General features: G+C 37.1%; 1 protein-coding gene across 4 annotated transcripts in view; it reads left to right on the plus strand.

Moving 5' to 3' along the window:
* IFT74 (intraflagellar transport 74) overlaps positions 1–19,224 on the plus strand; it is a 123,799-nt gene that overhangs the window by 4,602 nt on the left and 99,973 nt on the right. Inside the window, exons 1-4 of one of the 4 annotated variants that reach the window (XM_033237513.1) lie at positions 502–522; positions 1,058–1,193; positions 16,032–16,167; positions 18,085–18,133. In XM_033237513.1, coding sequence (XP_033093404.1) covers positions 1,077–1,193; positions 16,032–16,167; positions 18,085–18,133 — 302 coding nt within the window. In that variant the 5' untranslated portion in view covers positions 502–522; positions 1,058–1,076. Of the gene's footprint in view, positions 1–501; positions 523–543; positions 982–1,057; positions 1,194–16,031; positions 16,168–18,084; positions 18,134–19,224 lie in introns of those variants that run through there. The other 3 variants (XM_033237512.1, XM_033237511.1, XM_033237514.1) reach the window with 3 other exon arrangements.

A 19,224-nucleotide genomic window follows, 5' to 3' on the forward strand; every position in this document is an offset into this window, starting at 1 on the left:
CTAGTATCCAAATGGAAGTCATCCAGGATGATGGTGAGATTAGAATAGAGAAGCTGTGAACTAGGTACAAAAGACTTTAGTAAAGATAGAGGAGAGATTAGGAAGTCACTAATTACCAGCAACCAGGAAAGATCAAGGCAATATTGTTGCATTCCCGGATCCTCAGAGGAAGTGAATCTTGTTTATTTTTATTTTATTTTATTTTGTTTTATTTTATTTCAGGGATGGAGTCTCACTCTGTCACCCAGGCTGGAGTGCAGTAGTGCAATCTCAGCTCACTGCAAACTCCATCTTCTGCGTTCACACCATTCTCCTGCCTCAGCCTCCCGAGTAGCTGGGACTACAGGCGCCCGCCACCACGCCCAGCTAATTTTTTGTATTTTTAGTAGAGACAGGGTCTCACTGTGTTAGCCAGCATGGTCTTGATCTCTTGACCTCGTGATCCACCTTCCTCGGCCTGCCAAAGTGCTGGGATTACAGGCGTGAGCCACTGCGCCTGGCCTCTTGTTTATTTTTTTAAAGGTGTGGAAGAATATTTTGAAAGTGACATTGGGGAGCAAGAAAAGTGCCACCTCCTTTGTTTAAAAGAGGACAGGAAGCTAAAACACATGGACTACTGAAAGTGTTACTCTCAGTGGAAGCCAAGATTCTGTTAAAGTTAAGAAAATAGAAAGTATTTGTAACAAGATTCAGAATATAAGAGAGTTAATTGTGGACCAGAAAATGCAGAGAAAAGATTAAGAGCAAAGAAAGATGTTGGCTGTGACAGGAGAGAAAACTTGCCAGAGTATAGGATGAGAATACTAAAGAAATAGATAACTACAGAGGCTTGCATTTTGGTAAGATAATAGGAAGATGAGGAAGGAATGTTGCAAGAAACAATCTCATAGTTCTAAATGGAGCATGATGTCAAATTTGAACAAAGTTAACCTTGTAGTGGTACACAGAATGGCAGCTTGCAAGAACAATTGTGAATTAAATGTAAGTGTATGATGGGTTATTATTGTCTTGCTAGAGAAGACATCAAAGGATTGAACTGTTTATTGCTTCCAAACAGTGATTAAAGTAAAGAAACAATGGCCAGCAATCACAAATCTTCAGCAGCTCGCCCTGTTTCAAGAGGTGGAGTTGGATTAACAGGAAGGCCTCCTTCTGGGATACGACCCCTATCAGGAAATAGAGTGGCAACTGCAGTAAGTTTGAAACAAATCTATTTACTTTGGGAGGCCAAGGTGGGAGGACCACTTGAGTCCAGGAGACTGGGGCTTCAGTGAACTAAGATCATGCCACTGCACCCCAGTTTGTGAGTTTTTGACTCTTTCCACCCCAAAAAATCTGTTGAATGCTTGTGCATATATTGTGGTAGAAGTTGGAAATCTCCTCTGTAATAAGAGATTCTACTTTGTTGTTTCTTTATTTCATAAGCATATTATTAAACATGTTTGGGGTTTTTTTTGGAAAGCATCTGGAAATGTAAATGTGGAAGAATGTTTGAAAGACACTCTGGGAAGAAGATGCCTGCTCCTGCAGATACTCAGTTTAAAACTGCAATAATTTTAGTTGAACAGTGTATTGGGGCCAGAATAAAATGAAATGAATAGACCAAAAATAGAATCAAGCATATAAGAATTTAATGATTAATGTGGTGTTTCAGATTAGTTGGCAAAACATGGAGTATTCAGTAGAACATTCCAATAATTATTAAACCATTTGTTTAAAAGTATTTTTAATCCTCTCTTATACCTTTTATCAGAATTCTACATAGTTTAGAAACTTGGTATTTCAAAATGAAACCATAAATGTAGTAGAGGAATAGGAGAAAATATATGAAAACTATCCATCTGACAGGAAATTAATAAACAGAATATATAAGGAGCTCAAGCAACTCGCTAGCAAAAAAATCTAATAATACAATAAAAAAATGGGCAAAAGGTCTGAATAGACAACTTCTCAAAAGAAGATATACAAACGTTAAACAGGTATATGAAAAAGTGCTCAACATCACTGAGCATCAGAGAAATACAAATCAAAACTACAATGAGATATCATCTCACCCCAGTTAAAATCACTTTTTTCCAAAAGAAAGGCAAATAGCAAATGCTGACAAAGACATAGAGAAAATGTTGGCAAGTATTTTGTATACGGTTGATATGGACTAGGCTTTTCTAAAAATGACAGAAATAACAAGTACTGAAAAGGAAAGCATTTTATTATGTATCTGAATTTACAAAAAATAAAACACCATAAAAATTAAAAGAGAAATGACACCTGGTAAAAACCTTTATAATATATATAGCATATATAGGATCAGAATCTCAAAAAGTAAACTTTACTTTTTTTTTTTCTTTTTTGAGACATGAGTCTTGCTCTGTCGCCCAGGCTGGAATGCAGTGGCATGATCTCGGCTCACTTTAAGCTCTACCTCCCAGGTTCACGCCATCCTCTTGCCTCAGCCTCCCAAGTAGCTGGGACTACGGGCACCTGCCACCACGCCTGGCTAATTTTTTGTATTTTTAGTAGAGACGGTGTTTCACCGTGTTAGTCAGGATGGTCTCGATCTTCTAATCTTGTGATCCTTCCACCTTGGCCTCCCAAAGTGCTAGGATTACAGGCGTGAGCCACCATGCCTGACCAACTTTGCTAATTTTTAAGTGCTCTTTCTGTATATCCCTATAGTAGGCTATTAGATAGTCATTACAAACTACTTTCAAGATATTTCAGAAAATAATATACTTTAACAAAAGTTTAAAAGCAGTGTTGTATCAATTTAACATAGAAACATACATTTATACATACATAGAAATGAAATGAAAATAAATGAATAGACAGAAATGTCCACAGATTTATCTGATGTTCACACAGGTGATTTCAACTAACTGAGAAATTGCAGAGGGCCAATACTCAAGCTCCTACAGTAGGCTAACTGCAAACTACAGATAATGATGGGTCCTGTGGTTAACTAATAAGAAAAGCAGCATTTTTGGAGGGAATGATTTTGTTAAAGTCAGATTTTCCTAAAGTTTTCAGATTTTTTTCTAGAGTTTCAGGTAATAATATTACGACATCGTCATCAACTTAGACTGAAATAATTTTTCTAAAATCTTCATACATAGGATAGTAAGGGTATCTTTTTCTTTTATTCAAGTAAAAATTGATAATTAAATATTTATAAAAAAAATCTGACATTTATTGGCCACCTACTATTTGCCAGGCACTTTATCTATTTGTTTATTTGTAAAATTTTAAAAATTTGTATATATTTATGGGATAGAAGAGCAGATGTCTTACATGCATATATTATCTAATGGTGAAGTGTGGGCTTTTAGTGTACCCATCACCTGAATAGTGAACACTGTACCAAATAGGTGATTTAGCAACCCTCACCTTCCTCCCACCCATCTTTTGTAATCTTCAGAGTCTATTATCTCACTCTGTATGTCCATATGTACCCATTGTTTAACTCCCACTTGTAAGTGAGAACATGCGATATTTGACTTTCTCTTTCTGAGTTGTTTCACTTAGGATCATGGCCTCTGGTTCCATTCATATTGTTGCAAAAGACATGATTTCATTCTTTATTATGGCCGAGTAGTGTTTCATAGTATGTGTGTATATATATGTGTGTGTGTGTGTATGTGTGTGTGTGTGTGTATTTTCTTTAGGTAGCCCTCCATCTCCGTTGATGGACACTTAGGTTTTTTTTCATATATTTGCTATTGTGGAAAAGTTGTGTGATAAACATAGGAATGCAGGTATCTTTTTGAAATAGTGATTTCTTTCCTTTTGCAGTGGGACTGCTGGCTCATATGATAGGTCTATTTTTAGTTTTTTGAGGAACTTCCATACTGTTCTCCATAGTGGTTATACTAACTTACATTCCCACCAACACTGTACAAAGGGTCCCTTTTCTCTATGTCTTTGTCAGCATTTGCTATTGCCTTTCTTTTGGAAAAAAGTGATTTTAACTGGGGTGAGATGATATCTCATTGTAGTTTTGATTTGTATTTCTCTGATGCTCAGTGATGTTGAGCACTTTTTCATATACCTGTTTAACGTTTGTATATCTTCTTTTGAGAAGTTGTCTATTCAGACCTTTTGCCCATTTTTTTATTGTATTATTAGATTTTTTTGCTAGCGAGTTGCTTGAGCTCCTTATATATTCTGTTTATTAATTTCTTGTCAGATGGATAGTTTTCATATATTTTCTCCTATTCTGTTGGTTGTCCCTTCACTTTGTTGATTGTTTCCTTTGCTGTGCAGGTGTTTTTTAACTTGATATGATTCTATTTGTTTATTTTTGCTTTGGTTTCCTTTGCTTGTGGGATATTACTCAAAAAAACCTTTGCTTAGACTAACGTTCTGGATAATTTCCCCCATGCTTTCTTTTAGTAGTTTCATAGTTTGAGGTTTTAATTGAAGTCTTTAATCCATTTTGATTTGATTCTTATATATGGTGAGAGATATGGTTCTAGTTTCATTCTTTTGCCTATGGAAATCCAGTTCTCCCAGTACTATTTATTGAAGAAATTGGCATTTCCTCAGTGTATATTCCTTGCATCTTTGTCAAAAATGTGTTCTGGTAGGTATATGGATTTATTTCTGAGTTCTCTGTTCTGTTTTTATGCTAGTATGCTTTTTTTTTTTTTTTTTTAAATTCAGAATGGGTTTGGCTGTCCTAGATCTTTTATGATTCTATATAAATTTTAGGCTTTTTTTGTTTGTTTGTTTGTTTCTGAGACAGAGTCTTGCTGTGTCATCGAGGCTCGAGTGCAGTGGTGCAGTCTCGGTTCACTGCAAGCTTCGTCTTCCGGGTTCAAGCCATTCTCCTGCCTCAGCCTCCAGAGTAACTGGAACTACAGGCGCCCACCACCACGCCTGGCTAATTTTGTTTTTTATTTTTAGTAGAGACGGAGTTTCACCATGTTAGGCAGGATGGTCTCGATCTCCTGACCTCATGATCTGCCCGCCTTGGCCTCCCAAAATGCTGGGATATCAGGCATGAGCCACCGTGCCTGGCCTTTTTTTTTTTTCTTTCTATTTTTGAGAAGAATGTCATTGATATTTTTATAAGGATTGCATTAAATTTGTAGATTAATTTGGATATTCTGGATATTTTGACAATGTTGATTCTTCCATTCCATGAACATGGAATATCTTTCTATTTTTTGGTGTTTTTTTCAGTTCCTTGCATCAGTGTTTTATAGTTTTCATTGTAGAGATCTTTCACTTCTTGGGTTAATTCCTATGTATTTTATTTTATTTGTAGCTATTGTAAATGGGACTACTTTCTTGATTTTTTTTTTCATATTGTTCACTGTTAGTATATAGAAATGCTGTTGATTTTTGTATCCTGCAATTTTTCTGAATTTTACTGAATTTACTATTTATCAATTCGAATAGTTTTTTTGGTGGAGTCTTCAGATTTTTCCAAATATAAGATCATATCATCTGCACACAGAGTTAATTTGACTTCTTCCTTTCCAGTTTGGATGCCCTTTATTCCTTTTTATTGTCTGATTGCTTTAGCCAAGAATTCCAGTACTATGTTGAATAACAGTGGTGAAAGTGGGCATCCTTGTTGTGTTCTAGATCTTAGAGGAAAGGCTTTCAGTTTTTCCTCATTCCATAGGATATTAACTGTGGAGCTGTCATATATAGCTTTTATTGTATTTAGATATGTTCCTTGTATGCCTGTTTTTTTGAGGATTTTTATCATCAGGAGATGTTAAATGTCATCAAATACTTTTACAATATCAACGGAAGGTTTTTGTCCTTCAGTCCGAGGATATGATTTATCACATTGATTGATTTGCATATATTGAACTATCTTTACATACCTGGGGTAAATACCAGTTGGTCACAACGAATGATCTTTTTAATGTGTTGTTTAATTCAGTTTGCTGGTACTTTGTTGAGGATTTTTGCATCAATGTTCATCAGGGATATTGGCCTATAGTTTTCTTTTTTCTTCATATGTCTTGTCTGTTTTTTTTTTTAATCAGGGTAATACTGGTCTCATAGAATGAGTTTGAAAGTATTTTCTCCTCTTCTATTTTTCAGAATAGTTTTAGTAGGATTGGTATTAGCCCTTTTTTAAATGTTTGATGGAACTCAAGCAGTGAAGCCATCAGGTCCTGAGCTTTTCTTTGCTGGGAGACTTTTTAAAATTTTTTTTGAGACGGAATCTCACTGTCGCCCAAGCTGGAGCACAGTGATGCGATCTCTCCTCACTGCAACCTCCGCCTCCTGGGTTCAAGCTATTCTCCTGCCTCAGCCTCCTGAGTAGCTGGGATTACAGGCGTGCACCACCACACCCAGCTAATTTTTGTATTTTTAGTAGAGATGGGGTTTCACCATGTTGGTCAGGCTGGTCTCGAACTCCTGACCTCGTGATCCACCCACCTTGGACTCCCAAAGTGCTGGGATTACAGGTGTGGACCACCACACCCAGCCGGGAGACTTTTTATTATGGCTTGGATCTCATTATTTGTTATTGGTCTGTTCAGGTTTTGGATTTCTTTATGGTACAGTCTCTGTTGGTTGTATGTGTTTAGTCATTTGTTCATTTCTTCCAGATTTTCCAATTTATTGGCATATAGTTGCTCATAGTGGCCTCTAATGATTCTTTGAGTTTCTGTGTTATCAGTTGTAGTGTCTTTTTTTTTTTTTTCATTTCTGATTATATTTATTTGAGTCTTCCCTCTTTTTTTCATTAGTTAGCCTGGCTAAGAGTTTGTTGATTTTGTTTATCTTTTCAAAACACCGACTTTGTGTTTCATTGATCTTTTATATTTTTTTGTTTCAGTTTCATTTATTTCTACTGTGATCTTTATTAATTTCTGATATGAATTTTGTGTTTGGTTTGCTCATGCTTATCTGATTCTTTAATATGCATTATTAGGTGGTTTATTTTAAGTTTTTCTACTTTTTTAATGTAGGCACTTAAAGGTATAAACTTTCCTCTTACTACGGCTTTTGCCATATCACGTAAGTTTTGGATATGTTGTGTTTCCATTGTAATTTGTTTCAAGAGTTTAAAAAAATTTCCTTTTTAATCTCTTTGACCCACTGGTCATTCAGGAACATATTTCTATTTGTTGGTATAGTTTTCAAAATTCCTCTTGTTATCAATTTGTAGTTTTATTCCATTATGGTCAGAGAAGATACATATATATTTAGGATTGTTGTATCTCTTGCTGAATTGATTCCTTTATCATTATATAATGATCTTCTTGTTTTGATTTGAAGTCTTTTTAATCTTATGTATGTATAGCTACTCCTGCTTGCTTTTGGTAGTGTGAAATACCTTTTCCCACTCTTTTATTTTTAGCCTATGTGTGTCTTTTAGGGCTAGATATGTTTCTCATAGGCAGGATATAGTTGGATTATGTTGTTGTTGCTGTTTTAAAATCTTCTGCTAATATGTATCTTTTAATTGAATAATTCAGTTCATTTACATTACATTCACAGTTAATAATGATACATGAAGCTTTGTTCCTGTTATTTTGTTAGTTGTTTTTAAGTTGTATAAATTATTTTTCTTTTTCTCTGTCTTTTTATCTTTATGTTTTGATGAAATTCTTTCATGTTGGCATTTGATTATTTTGTCCTCCTCCTTTGTGATTGTTTTATAAGAACTGTGAGTTTAATATTTTTATGTGTTTTTGTGATACTGTATATCCATCTTTAATTTTTATGTTGAAGACCGCTTTGAGCATTTACTGTAGGACTGGATTAGTGGTGACACTTTCCCTCAGCGTTTGCTTGTCTTGCAAATACTTTATTTCTCCTTCATTTATGAATCCTATTCTGTCAGGATATAAAATTTGTGGCTAACAGTTTGTTTTTGTTTTTGTTTTTGGTTTTTTTCTTAGCACTTTGAAAATGACATCCGATTCTCTTTTTTATTTTTTATTTTTTAAATTTCCACTGAAAAGTCTGCTTTTATTCTGATAGGGTTGCCTTTATAGGTGACTAGATACTTTTCTCTTACTAATTTTAAAATTCTTTCCTTCACATTGACTTTAGACATTCTAACAATATGCTGTGGTGAGGGCATTGCAAAAATGACTTTTTCTTTGCAATGACTTCATCTATTTAATGTTTGCATTTTTGAAAATAGTAATGCTTGTTGTAAAACATACAATGGAGAAGTATCAAGAGTTCCTTCCTATTGTGGGTATAACCACTATCAACAGTATCTTCTAGACTTTTTAATGTATTTATAAACACACACACATACATACACAGTTTATATGACTTTGGTCTGTTCCAAAATCAAGATAGTACTGTATACATTGTTATTTTTCTTGTCTATTTCTTTCAGCCATATATTATGAATATGTTGCCAAGTGAATACATGTACATCCATTTCATTATTTTTAATGTGTAAAGTTTTAATTTACATGTTCTTCTCTATACATTCACCTGGTGAATGGAAAATAAAAAGTAGCATAATTAGTTGAGTAGGTCTCACAGTTATGCTTGCATAAAGCCAAAGAAGAAATTATTCAGAAAATTTACCAGGAAGAAATTTAACATTCTCTTCTAAAGATCACTCGGGTTAACCCTTAACTCATTTCATTTGAATTTATAGTTGACAATCTTCCTGTGTCCAACACATTTTCTAGAATTAGTACTATTCCTGGCCCCTATGCTCAAAATAATTCCCAAATAATTCATAAGGGGATAAACCGACATCTTTTCGAGGGGCGGTTGTGATTCTTAACAAGGCAATGGGGAGATATTTAATCCAGGGTAACCGGGTTTCTAGAACTAATTTGGTCAGGTGACTTTTTAGAGTTTGGTTAGTTCTTTCTACTCTTCCTGAAGAGGATGGATGCCAAGGGGCATGGTATTCCCATTTTATGTCTAGCACCTGGGCTAACTCTCTAATGATATGTGCCGTGAAATGGATTTCATTGTTCTGAATCAGTGTTTTCTATTAGTCTAAACCTGGGTATCATGTTTTCAATTAACGCTTGTATAACTACATTGCTAGTAGTTGCACTTGAGAAGGAAATAGCCTCTACACAGTGAGTAAAGTGATTTACTATTACCAATAAATACTTCAGGCGACCAATTGGGGGCATTTTAGTGTAGTTAATTTCAACACTTTGGAATGGTCTTAGCCCTGGGTCTCTTCCCCGAAGGAGTGATTTTCTTAGAGCTTGTTTATTAGTTTTTTTATATGTTAAGCAACTGTCTGTGACCTGTTTGGCTAGGGTATAAATTCTAATACACCCATAAACTCTGAAAACCGCATCACACATGGTTTGGGGTCTCCAATGGGCTCCTTGATGTACTTGAGACAAGACCTCCCTCATGAGAGGTTTGGATAACATCTCTCTTTGATCTGGTAATACCCATTTTCCTTCTGTGTTTTCATTAGCTCCTATTTTTATTGATTTTTCTTTTTCAGTGGAAGAGAAAATGGGGACTGTGGTAGGGGAAGGAAGGCAAGGAGTTAAGTGAAAGACAGGTGTTTCAGAAGAAATGGCAGCTTGTTTGGCTATTTGATCGGCAAGGTTATTTCCTCGACTTGGGAAGGAAAAGTCATTTGATGCCCTGGGACATGTACAATAGCTATCTCTTCTGGCAACTGGAGATTGTTTAAGACATGGACAGTTAGTTCTTTGTGGACCAAGTCTTGGCGTTTACTATTAATAAGATCATTCTCGGTCCAACCTTTTTTAAATGTATGAGCCACTCCAAAGGTGTACTTAGAATCAGTATAAATAGTTCCTTCTTGGTTCTGTAAATGTTTCAAAGCTTGGCTGAGTGCAAACAGTTTACAAGTTTGCACAGACCAATTATTCGGCAATCATCCTGACTCTACTTCTTCAAGAGTTTTTCCATCAATTACTGAATACCCATGATGTCTTTTCCCTTCAATTACCCAGGAGGACCCATCTATAAATAAGTGTCGCCCTGTCTTGAAGGGAGTTTCTCCTAAGTCTGGTCAGACCTTTGTATGGTAATCAATTAGATCTAACATGTGTGCTCCCTTTTTAGGTTTAGATCCCCTGTTAAGAAACCTGCTAGGTTGAGTGAGTTATCAGTGGTTAATGTTAAATCATCTTGTTTTTAACAGAATAGTCCTACACTTTAAAATTCTTGAGTCGTGATTCACCTCTCTGTTTTTTGATTTAAGATAGTTCTAACTTGGTGGGGAGTGCTTACTGTCAATTTTCCTCCAAAGGTTAACTTTTTACTTTCTTCAACCTATACTGCTCTAGCTGCATTTGACTGGATGCATTGACGCCATCCACAGGTGACTGGGTCTAAAACTTTTGACAGGAAGGCATGGGCTGCCAGTTGCCTCTGTGCTCTTGGGTAAGCACTTCTAAAGCTAACCCATCATTCACGTTAACAAAAAGGTGAAGTGGCTTTTCTAGGGAAGGTAGGGCTAGAACAGGGGCAGTTATGAGCATCTCTTTCAGCTCTTTAATCTGATGGATTTTATCGGAAGTCCACAAGAGACAGTCAGGCTTCCACTGGGTAAGTTTTTCATATAAAAATTTACTTTTTAGTGAGTATGAGTCAATCCATAAGTGGCAATATCCAATTAATCCTAAAATTTTTTTTAGTTCTTGCTTAGTTTGAGGCAGGGGTAAGGACAGAATTCACTCAACCCATTTCGGCCCTATTCTTTGCTTACCTGCACTTATTAGTTGGCTTCACTTTTGAATATATTATTGAAGCTTCACTTTTGAGACCCGTAATCCCTCAAACTGTTGGTAGTTAAGAATATGTGTAGAGAAGTCACCCACTTTTTTTATATCTTCACCAGATATGAGACTATCATCCACGTACTGAAGCAGGCATATTTGCTTTGGGACAACAACTTTTTCCAATACTCGTTCTAGAATTTGACCAAAGAGGTTAGGGGAGTCTGTAAACCCTTGGAGTAAGACCATCCATCGATATTGTTGTTTTCGCCCTGAATGGGGGTCTTCTCACTCAAAAGCAAATATGTCTCGGCTATCCTCAGCCAAGGGGCATGCCCAGAAAGCATCCTTCAAATCTATTACTGTGAACCACTGATGATCATAAGGAATTTGGCTGAGAATGGTGTAAGGGTTGGGGACAACGGGTTGAGTGGTCTGGACTATCTGGTTAATAGCTCTGAGGTCTTGTACCAATCAGTTTGACCTGTCTGATTTTTTGACAGGCAGGATTGGGGTATTATAGGGAGACATACAGGGTTTAAGGAGTCCATCTTTAATGAGACTGTCAATTACAGGCTTTAACCCTATCCTGCCTTCGAAGGGAGTGGGGTATTGCTTTCTCCTTACTATTTCCCCAGGAGTTTTTAGTTTGATGTGTGTTGGGGGAACTCGAAGTTTTTCTCGATTCCCTTCTGTTGACCAGGTATCAGGATGAATGTATTTTTCATCCACGGTGGTGAGTAGATTTAATGAGGTGAGGAATCCCTTAGGGCCAACTTGAAGGCCTATGCCTAATTTTAGCATTAAGTCTTTTTCTAATAGATTAGTTCCCACCACAGGGATCAACAAAAATTGAATATGAGTTAATCGATCTTGATATTTGGCTTTTGTATTTTCTAAGATTTTGGCCTCAAATCCTTCTCCTTTTACCCCAGAGATGTAAAGTTCTTCTGAAAAGCCAGCAAGATTAGATGGAGTGAGACAAACAGAGGAGTGAGACACTCCGGAATAGATTAAAAAGGTGATAAGTTCACATTTAGGTCCCACCTCTAAATTTGTCAAGAGCTCCTGGTGGGACTCAAAGTAAAAGAGACAGAGCCCCTGACTCCCCTACTCTTCCTTGAAAGTCATGAGTGGAAGGACTTCCTTTTCCCTTTTTAATTTGGGACATTTTCTCTTGAAGTAGCCTGTTCTTCCACATTTGTAACATGTATCTTGTCCTTCCTCCCTTTCAATTCTGGGATTCTTTGACTTTGCTCCCCCACACTCTTTAGAGGGCCTAGGAAATGAAGGCCCATGTCCTCTAATTGGAGGCTTGGTTCCTTTGCACGGGAGTTTGGACCTTTTATAGTTCTTGGCCCCCTGGAAGCCTTGTTTAGAAGTGTATGGGTTTGGAGCCACCTGTTGAAAGGTGGATAGCATAAGTTTTGCTCTTTGTTTTTTTTTTTTTTTTTGTCTCTCCTCGCATACACTTTTTGAGCTTTCCTAAGAAGTTTACTTAGCGGTCAGTCTTCCCAATTTTCTAATTTTTGTAACTTTTTTGAAATATCTGGTCAATTCTTGGTGAGAAAATGGAGCTTAAACATTTCCTGCCCAAGGGGATCTTCCAAATTTAGGCCCGTATACTGTTTCGTTTGCTCCTTTAGGCTGTCTAAGAATTTTATAGGCCCCTCATCTTTTTTTGTTGTTGTATATCAAATGCTTTAGAGAGGTTTTGAGTTCGGGGTATTGATTCCCCAATTCCTTTTATTATCATTTCCCTAGATCTTGCATGTTTTCCTGGTGAGCTGCATTATTATTGTCCCACCTGAGGTCTTGGGTGGGAAATTTTTGGTCCGCATTATGGACATTCGGACCAGGAGAGTGCTCACATTTCCAAATTGCCATAGCAGCCCTACAGTTATGCTTCTTTTCTCCTCCAAAAAGAGGATGCCTCGGATGGACATTAACTTGACCCAGGTATGTAACTGAGGTCCTAAGCATTGATCAACTTGATCAGCCACCCCATAAAGGTCACCCAACAGCAACTGAAGCTCTTTTTTCAAACTTCGCACCTCTGAACTGGTCAAGGGAATGTTTACAAATCCAATAGCTCCCCCTCCTTGTGGCACCTCTTTTAAGGGGAAGAGAGTCAGGGCTGACTCCTTAGGTGTGGAGGGAAATGGGAAATTAAATTTAGAAATTTACATTGTTCTCTCTTACGTTGAAGTCCTTTCAGGGAGGGGTACTTAATAGGCTGGAAGGGGACAGGCTCATGGGATGATAATTCCCAAGAGTTAGGGTTATAAGGAGGAGGAATAACATGAGCAGGGGAAGGATCTGGAATGGGACCTGAGGCAACAGCAGCTGCCTGAGGGAAAGAGTCAGGGGCACTGAGCGGAGGAAGATGATCCAGCGGATCCCATGTGTTGGTGGGTGTGGGTTGTTTAGGAACAGGGACTCTTCCTCTGTTAGAGGAGTTGGTTTCTGGCTTATTACCTCTGGTTTTTAAAGGGTAGAGGAGGACAGGTTCTTGCCTCCAACAAAGAGCATAGTCTGTTTCCTTTTGGGAGACAGGGCTTTTGTCATTAACATGTTCAATTAAGAGCTGACAAATCCACTCTTCACTGGAACCAAATTTTGGCCTGAAAACTGAGGGTTTGAGGATGGGCCCTCGAGTCCAAATAAAACAACAATCTTTTATCATTTGCTGCTTTCTTTTATGTTTAGTTCTTTCATTACCTTTCCAATAGTTTAATATAAGTCCCAAGGGACTATCAGGAGGCAATTCATCACTCGCTTGGCTCTTTATTTTTCCTTTCTTACTTGAAACATTTCCCATTTCAGAGGTTTGGGATGGTGTCTAACTCAAATAGGCCTTTCCCCAGAGCTTCTGTTGGGGGTGCTCAACCTCTCCTACTAGCGATTTCTCGCCCTCCCTCCTTTCAGAAGTTCACCGAGGCTCTGAGGCTCAGTCCCTCATATTAGAGATTTTCTTGCCTGTCGATTTCCAGAGGCATTGATTGTTAAGGCTCAATCCCTAGTATTAGAAATTTCGTGCCTATCCTTTAGCCCCACCTGTTGGAGGCTCCTTGCACCCTTCTTTCGCTTTGTCTACTCTGGCCCCTTTCCTCTTGGGAAATGGCAGGATCCGCCCTAAGCCATATGAGGTGACCACGGAACTGCGGATAGGACCCACTCAATCCACACAGCAGTAGTGTTAACATCATCTACACACACTTTTAACCTCCAAGATACCCTGACCACCAAGGAAGTGCTTTGTTGCTGTTGCACCGTTTTTCACGTTTTTCACGTTGGTCTGTGCACGGAGTTACTTGGTCGCCACGCTGTTGTAAGCCTCTCCTTTCCCCGTTGCTGAGAGCTTGGATTTGTTCATCAGAATGGGTGGATCTCAATCTCCTGTCCCTGAGGCCACTGCAACGGGATGGTAGGACACGTCTTCTCCTGGGGGGGGTGACTGAAGATGCCTTCTTGAAGGAGAATGGGAATCCCAGACAAGCCCCCAGAATTGTTAGAAATAAAATTTGGAGTCGTAAAGAAAGACGAGCACTCAAACAAAGGATTTCTCAGCAAAGCAAATATACTTCTGCGCAGTAGGGTGCTTCTGGTGGGGTTGCTTGCCACGAGAGCACACTGAAGAAAGGAGAGTAGAAGCTTTTATTCCTAATGGTACTGCTGCCCCCGTGTCCTTTCCCCATTGGCTGGGGTCGGACTGCACAATCTAAACTAGACCTGATTGGCTAAACATTTAAACTTTCTTAGATAAGGTGAGTGCGTGATGGGAGAGAGGGGAGAGGAGGAAGGGGTCATCTACAGAGGACTAGAGAGCCAATCTTTTCCCAAATAAGGAAAGGAATGTGAGCTGGGGTTGTGGCATGCCTGGGCATGTAGTAAAATCAGAAAGAAGGAAAAAGGAGAAGAAAGGCAGGAGGTACTTGGAATTAGAGAATAAGTAGCTGAGCAGGCTGTTTGGAGAGAAACCTTGCCATATCTCATGTCTTTTATATCTTCTCATGCCTGTATGTATTATATGAACTGACATAAAGGGAGTCTTTTGGCCTTTCCTGAGGTCATGTAATGTTATGTTGGATTTTTCATACCTGAAGTAGAGAATCACGTTGAGTAATAATATGAATGCTTGTTTAATAATGTAAGCCCTTTAGTACTTACATGGTCATCTTAGGATGGATTTATATCCATTTGTTTTTACAAGATTAAAGTTTTCTTATTTTTTCCTGATTTTTAGAGGTAGTATATACTCATTTAATAAGGCTGAAAATGCCAAATTATATAAAGGAGAAAATAAAAATCAACTATAATATAATTATAGATCATCATCATTACTATTTTTTCATATAGTTTTTAAAATTTTTTATTTTTATCTCTATTCTTTATTTTTTTTAAAAGACGATCTCTTTGTGTTCTTCAGGCTGGCCTCGAACCCCTGGGTTTTAAACAGTCCTCTCATCTCGGACTACCAAGTAGCTGAGACTGTTGGTACATGCCACCATGCCCAAACTTCCAGCCTTTTTTTTGTTTTAAAAAAGTAGAGTTGTGAACTAGGCACAGTGACTTACACCTGTAATCCCAGCTACTTGGAGAGCTGAAGCAGAAGGATCTCTTTAGGCCAGTAGTTCAAGACCAGGCAGAGTAACATAGTGAGCCCTTGTCTCTAAAACAAACAAAAACGGAGTTATAAATACTATCTTGTGAACTGCCTTTTAATTTTTATTTTATTTACTTATTTTGAGACTGAGTCTCACTCTGTTGCCCAAGCTAGAGTGCAGTGGCATGATCTCGGCTCACTGCAGCCTTGATCTCCCAGATTCAAGCGATTCTCATGGCTCAGCCTCTCAAGTAGCTGGGATTACAGACGTGTGCCACCATACCTGGATAACTTTTGTATTTTTAGTAGTGATGAGGTTTTGCCATATTGGCCAGGCTGGTTTTGAACTCCTGACCTCACGTGATCCACCTGCCTTGGCCTCGCAAAGTGCTAGGATTACAGGCGTGAGCCACCACACCCAACTTAAACTACCCTTTTTATATACTGCAACTTATTTAACCATTTTCTACTGTGGACATTGAGCTCCTTTCCAGTTTTGAGGTATTATAAATAATGTCTACATATAGAATTTAAAATTTTCATGAAATGTATTTTTAAATAGTCATAGAATGTTAAATGTTAAAGAAATATGTTAATAAGTTGAACAACAGTATTTAATAATTCAGACATTTAAAAAATAAGGAAATTTTTACAAATCAAGTAGAATTTTGGTTTTTAAAAAAATTGTCTTTGCAGTTTTATGAGTACAGCGTTTTCTCCAGTTTACTAAAAATGAAATCTTGTTTGTCATTTAGATGCCACCTGGGACAGCAAGACCAGGTTCTCGTGGTGGTCCCATAGGGACTGGTGGAGTTCTGTCTTCTCAAATCAAAGTTGCCGATCGCCCTGTAACACAACAAGGTTTGACTGGAATGAAAACTGGGATGAAAGGTACCTATTTTAAGATAAGTATCCCACTTGGGCCTGTGTTTTGTAAGAAATAAATAATTATGACCAATTAAAAAATTGTAAAAGTTGAGTAATTTTGAACAATAAGTATTACAGTACCATTTTATTAAATCAGGATTATAGCATGTAAGAATTATTACATGTAATTATGGCATGTAGTCAGAATTATGGCATATAATGGTTATTCTTTGAATCACAAAATTGTGAGGGTTAAACAACAGAATGAATATGAAAATACAGTTTGAATTAGAAAGCTATATACAGATATGAGCTATTTCAGTCTTCATTTTTGTGACATGGAGCTGTAGTACAACTTGAAGAACTTTGAAATAATCTTAGAGAAAAGTTCAAGATTGAAAATTAGATTTTTAGTACTATAAAATACTCTGAAATAGTTTGGATAGTTTCTGTATTAGAATGACACTTAAAATACTTGTTTATTTATGAGAAGTAGATCAAGAAATTTTTCTCCGATAATTAGTATCTGTTCTAATACTTATTTAAGGAAATGATGCTAACTCATAGATTTATATTAAATCTCTCATTATGCTTCTGCATATGTATTTAGAGAAGCATAATAATACATTATATATTATAGTTTCAAATTTAGAACTGTGGTATATATAAACCAAAGTATGGTAAACTCCTTATTTTTTTTTCTTTTTATCATAGGCAGTGGTCAGTAGCCTGTGGTGAGCTGTTTCAGAGTTTGTTTTCTATATTTTTGACAGATGATTTATCAGGAATGAAGATATGCTGCTAGTACAAAATTAATTATAACGTATCATACATGCTACTTTCTATAATATAGTATATCATCCCTTTCAAGAGACTTAAGCTTTTTCATCTACATTCTAATAACATTTAAATCACTAAATATTAAAAATGAATTATTTAGAAATGTTTGCTTAATGATTATCAGTACCATGAAAAAATATTTCAAAATTACGTAGTCATTTAGCCTTTTGAAAGTGGATGCACAAAAATATTTATATGTTTAATATTATTTTAAAACATCAAGGGTAGAAACATATTAAAATTCTATAGTAAATTTATCAAATGTTTATTTCTGTATTAATTTATCCTTCAGAACAGAACCAATATAATTTAGGATTGTTAGTTTCTACCAGTATACTTCAAAGCCTTTTATGAGAGAATTCGGAACATTACCACTCCACACAACTATCTACTGTGACTTTCATTCTTACCTCCTCTAGTGCCCCATTTCCCAGTATAATAAGATACTACTTTTACTTCTCAGCATAGACCTTATAGTTAATACACCTGGTTTTACCTCTCATACTTTGCAGGGTACTTCATCTCTTACCAGGTTTGAGACATTTAACCAAGAATACTTTCTTAGTTCTACTGAAATGTAAGATCATTTCTAAAAAAGTCTCTGAGACAAATGATAAAAAAAAATAGTCACTTTCTCATACTGAGGAATGTCTGCAATGTCCAGTATGACAGCCAGTAGTCAGAAATTTAAATTAGTTCCCCAGTGTCACCAGCCAAATTTTAAGTGCTCTATAGTCACGCTGTCCACTTTATTGGACAGTTTTAATTTAGAATATTTCAGTCACTGCAGAAAGTTACTTTGGACAGCTCTGTTCTAGATTCCCTTAGACTCAATTTTCATTCCATTGGCCTGTTCTGTAGAGTCTACTGTCTTAACAGCCCCACCTCTAGTCCCATCTTCGTAGTTTTAATTGAAGCTTCTTTTATGTCATGATTGTAAGATATTAATTCTCTTTTCAGATTCAGTGATTCTTCTTGATTCATTGGGGCATTCATGAAGACTGTCTTGAGAACTGTGGAGTGTAATTCTGATTGTGCTTTGGATTTGCTATTTTGGTGGCATTTCAAACTGAACACTAACACTTAAAACATTTTTTTTAGGTCCCCAGAGGCAAATTTTAGACAAATCTTATTATCTTGGGCTTCTTAGGTATGTTAAACATGTCTTTTCATCCATATGTTTTACTCGAAATATTGTATACCTTCTGTTAAAATGGAGTATATAACTTTAATATGAAGTTTTAGCTATGGCACTTATTAGGATTATTAGGTGTCTATTGATTTCTAATAATTATTTGGTATTCTAACAATTTCTGGTTAATTTGCCTAGGCTGTAAAATAAATGTGATCGTATAATTAGCCTGAGATTTATAATTTTATGAATTTGCATGTGTACATGAGCTATATTTTCTCTCAGTTTGTTTGTGCTGCTATAATAAAATACCTGAGATTGGGTAACTTACAGGAATTTATTTCTTACTGTTTTGGAGACGTGGAAGTCCAAGAGCAAGCTACCAGCAGCTTCAATGTTTGGTGGGCATCTGTTTCTCAAAGATGGTGCCATCAAGGTGTCCTCATGGCAGAAGAGTGGAAGGGCAAAAGATACCTAGCTAGTTTCCTTCAACCCTTTTGTGAGGCACTGATCCCGTCCATGAGGGCAGAGCTGTCATGACCTGATTTCAACTTCCTGAAGTCCCTACCTCTTATTACTATTGCATTAGAGATTAAATTTTGATACGAATTTCAGAGAGACACAAACATTCAAACCATAGCATACTTATTTTATTTTGTTTATATTTTAGAGAGAGAGCCCCACTCTGTTGCCCAGGCTGGAGTGCAGCGGCATGATCACAGCTCACTGCAACCTTGAACTGCTGGGTTCAAGTGATCCTCCTGCCTTGGCTTCCCAAAGTGCTGGGATTATAGGCATGAGCTACCACCACACCTGGCCTCATAGTATTTTTTTTTTTTTTGAGACAGAGTCTTGCTCTGTGACTCAGACTGGAGTGCAGTGGCGTGATCTTGGCTCACTGCAACCTCTGTCTCCTGGGTTTAAGCAATTCTCCTGTCTCAGCTTCCCGAGTAGCTGCGATTACAGGCGTGTGCCACCACACCCACCTAATTTTTTGTGTGTGTTTTTAGTAGAGGTGGCATTTCACTATGTCAGCCAGGCTGGTCTCAGACTTCTGACCTCAAATGATCCGCCCATCTCGTCCTTCTAAAGTGCTGGGATTACGGGCA

The sequence above is a fragment of the Trachypithecus francoisi genome, unplaced genomic scaffold (genome assembly GCF_009764315.1).
Source record: "Trachypithecus francoisi isolate TF-2019V2 unplaced genomic scaffold, Tfra_2.0 Lachesis_group16, whole genome shotgun sequence".
In the NCBI taxonomy this organism is placed as follows: Eukaryota; Metazoa; Chordata; class Mammalia; order Primates; family Cercopithecidae; genus Trachypithecus; species Trachypithecus francoisi.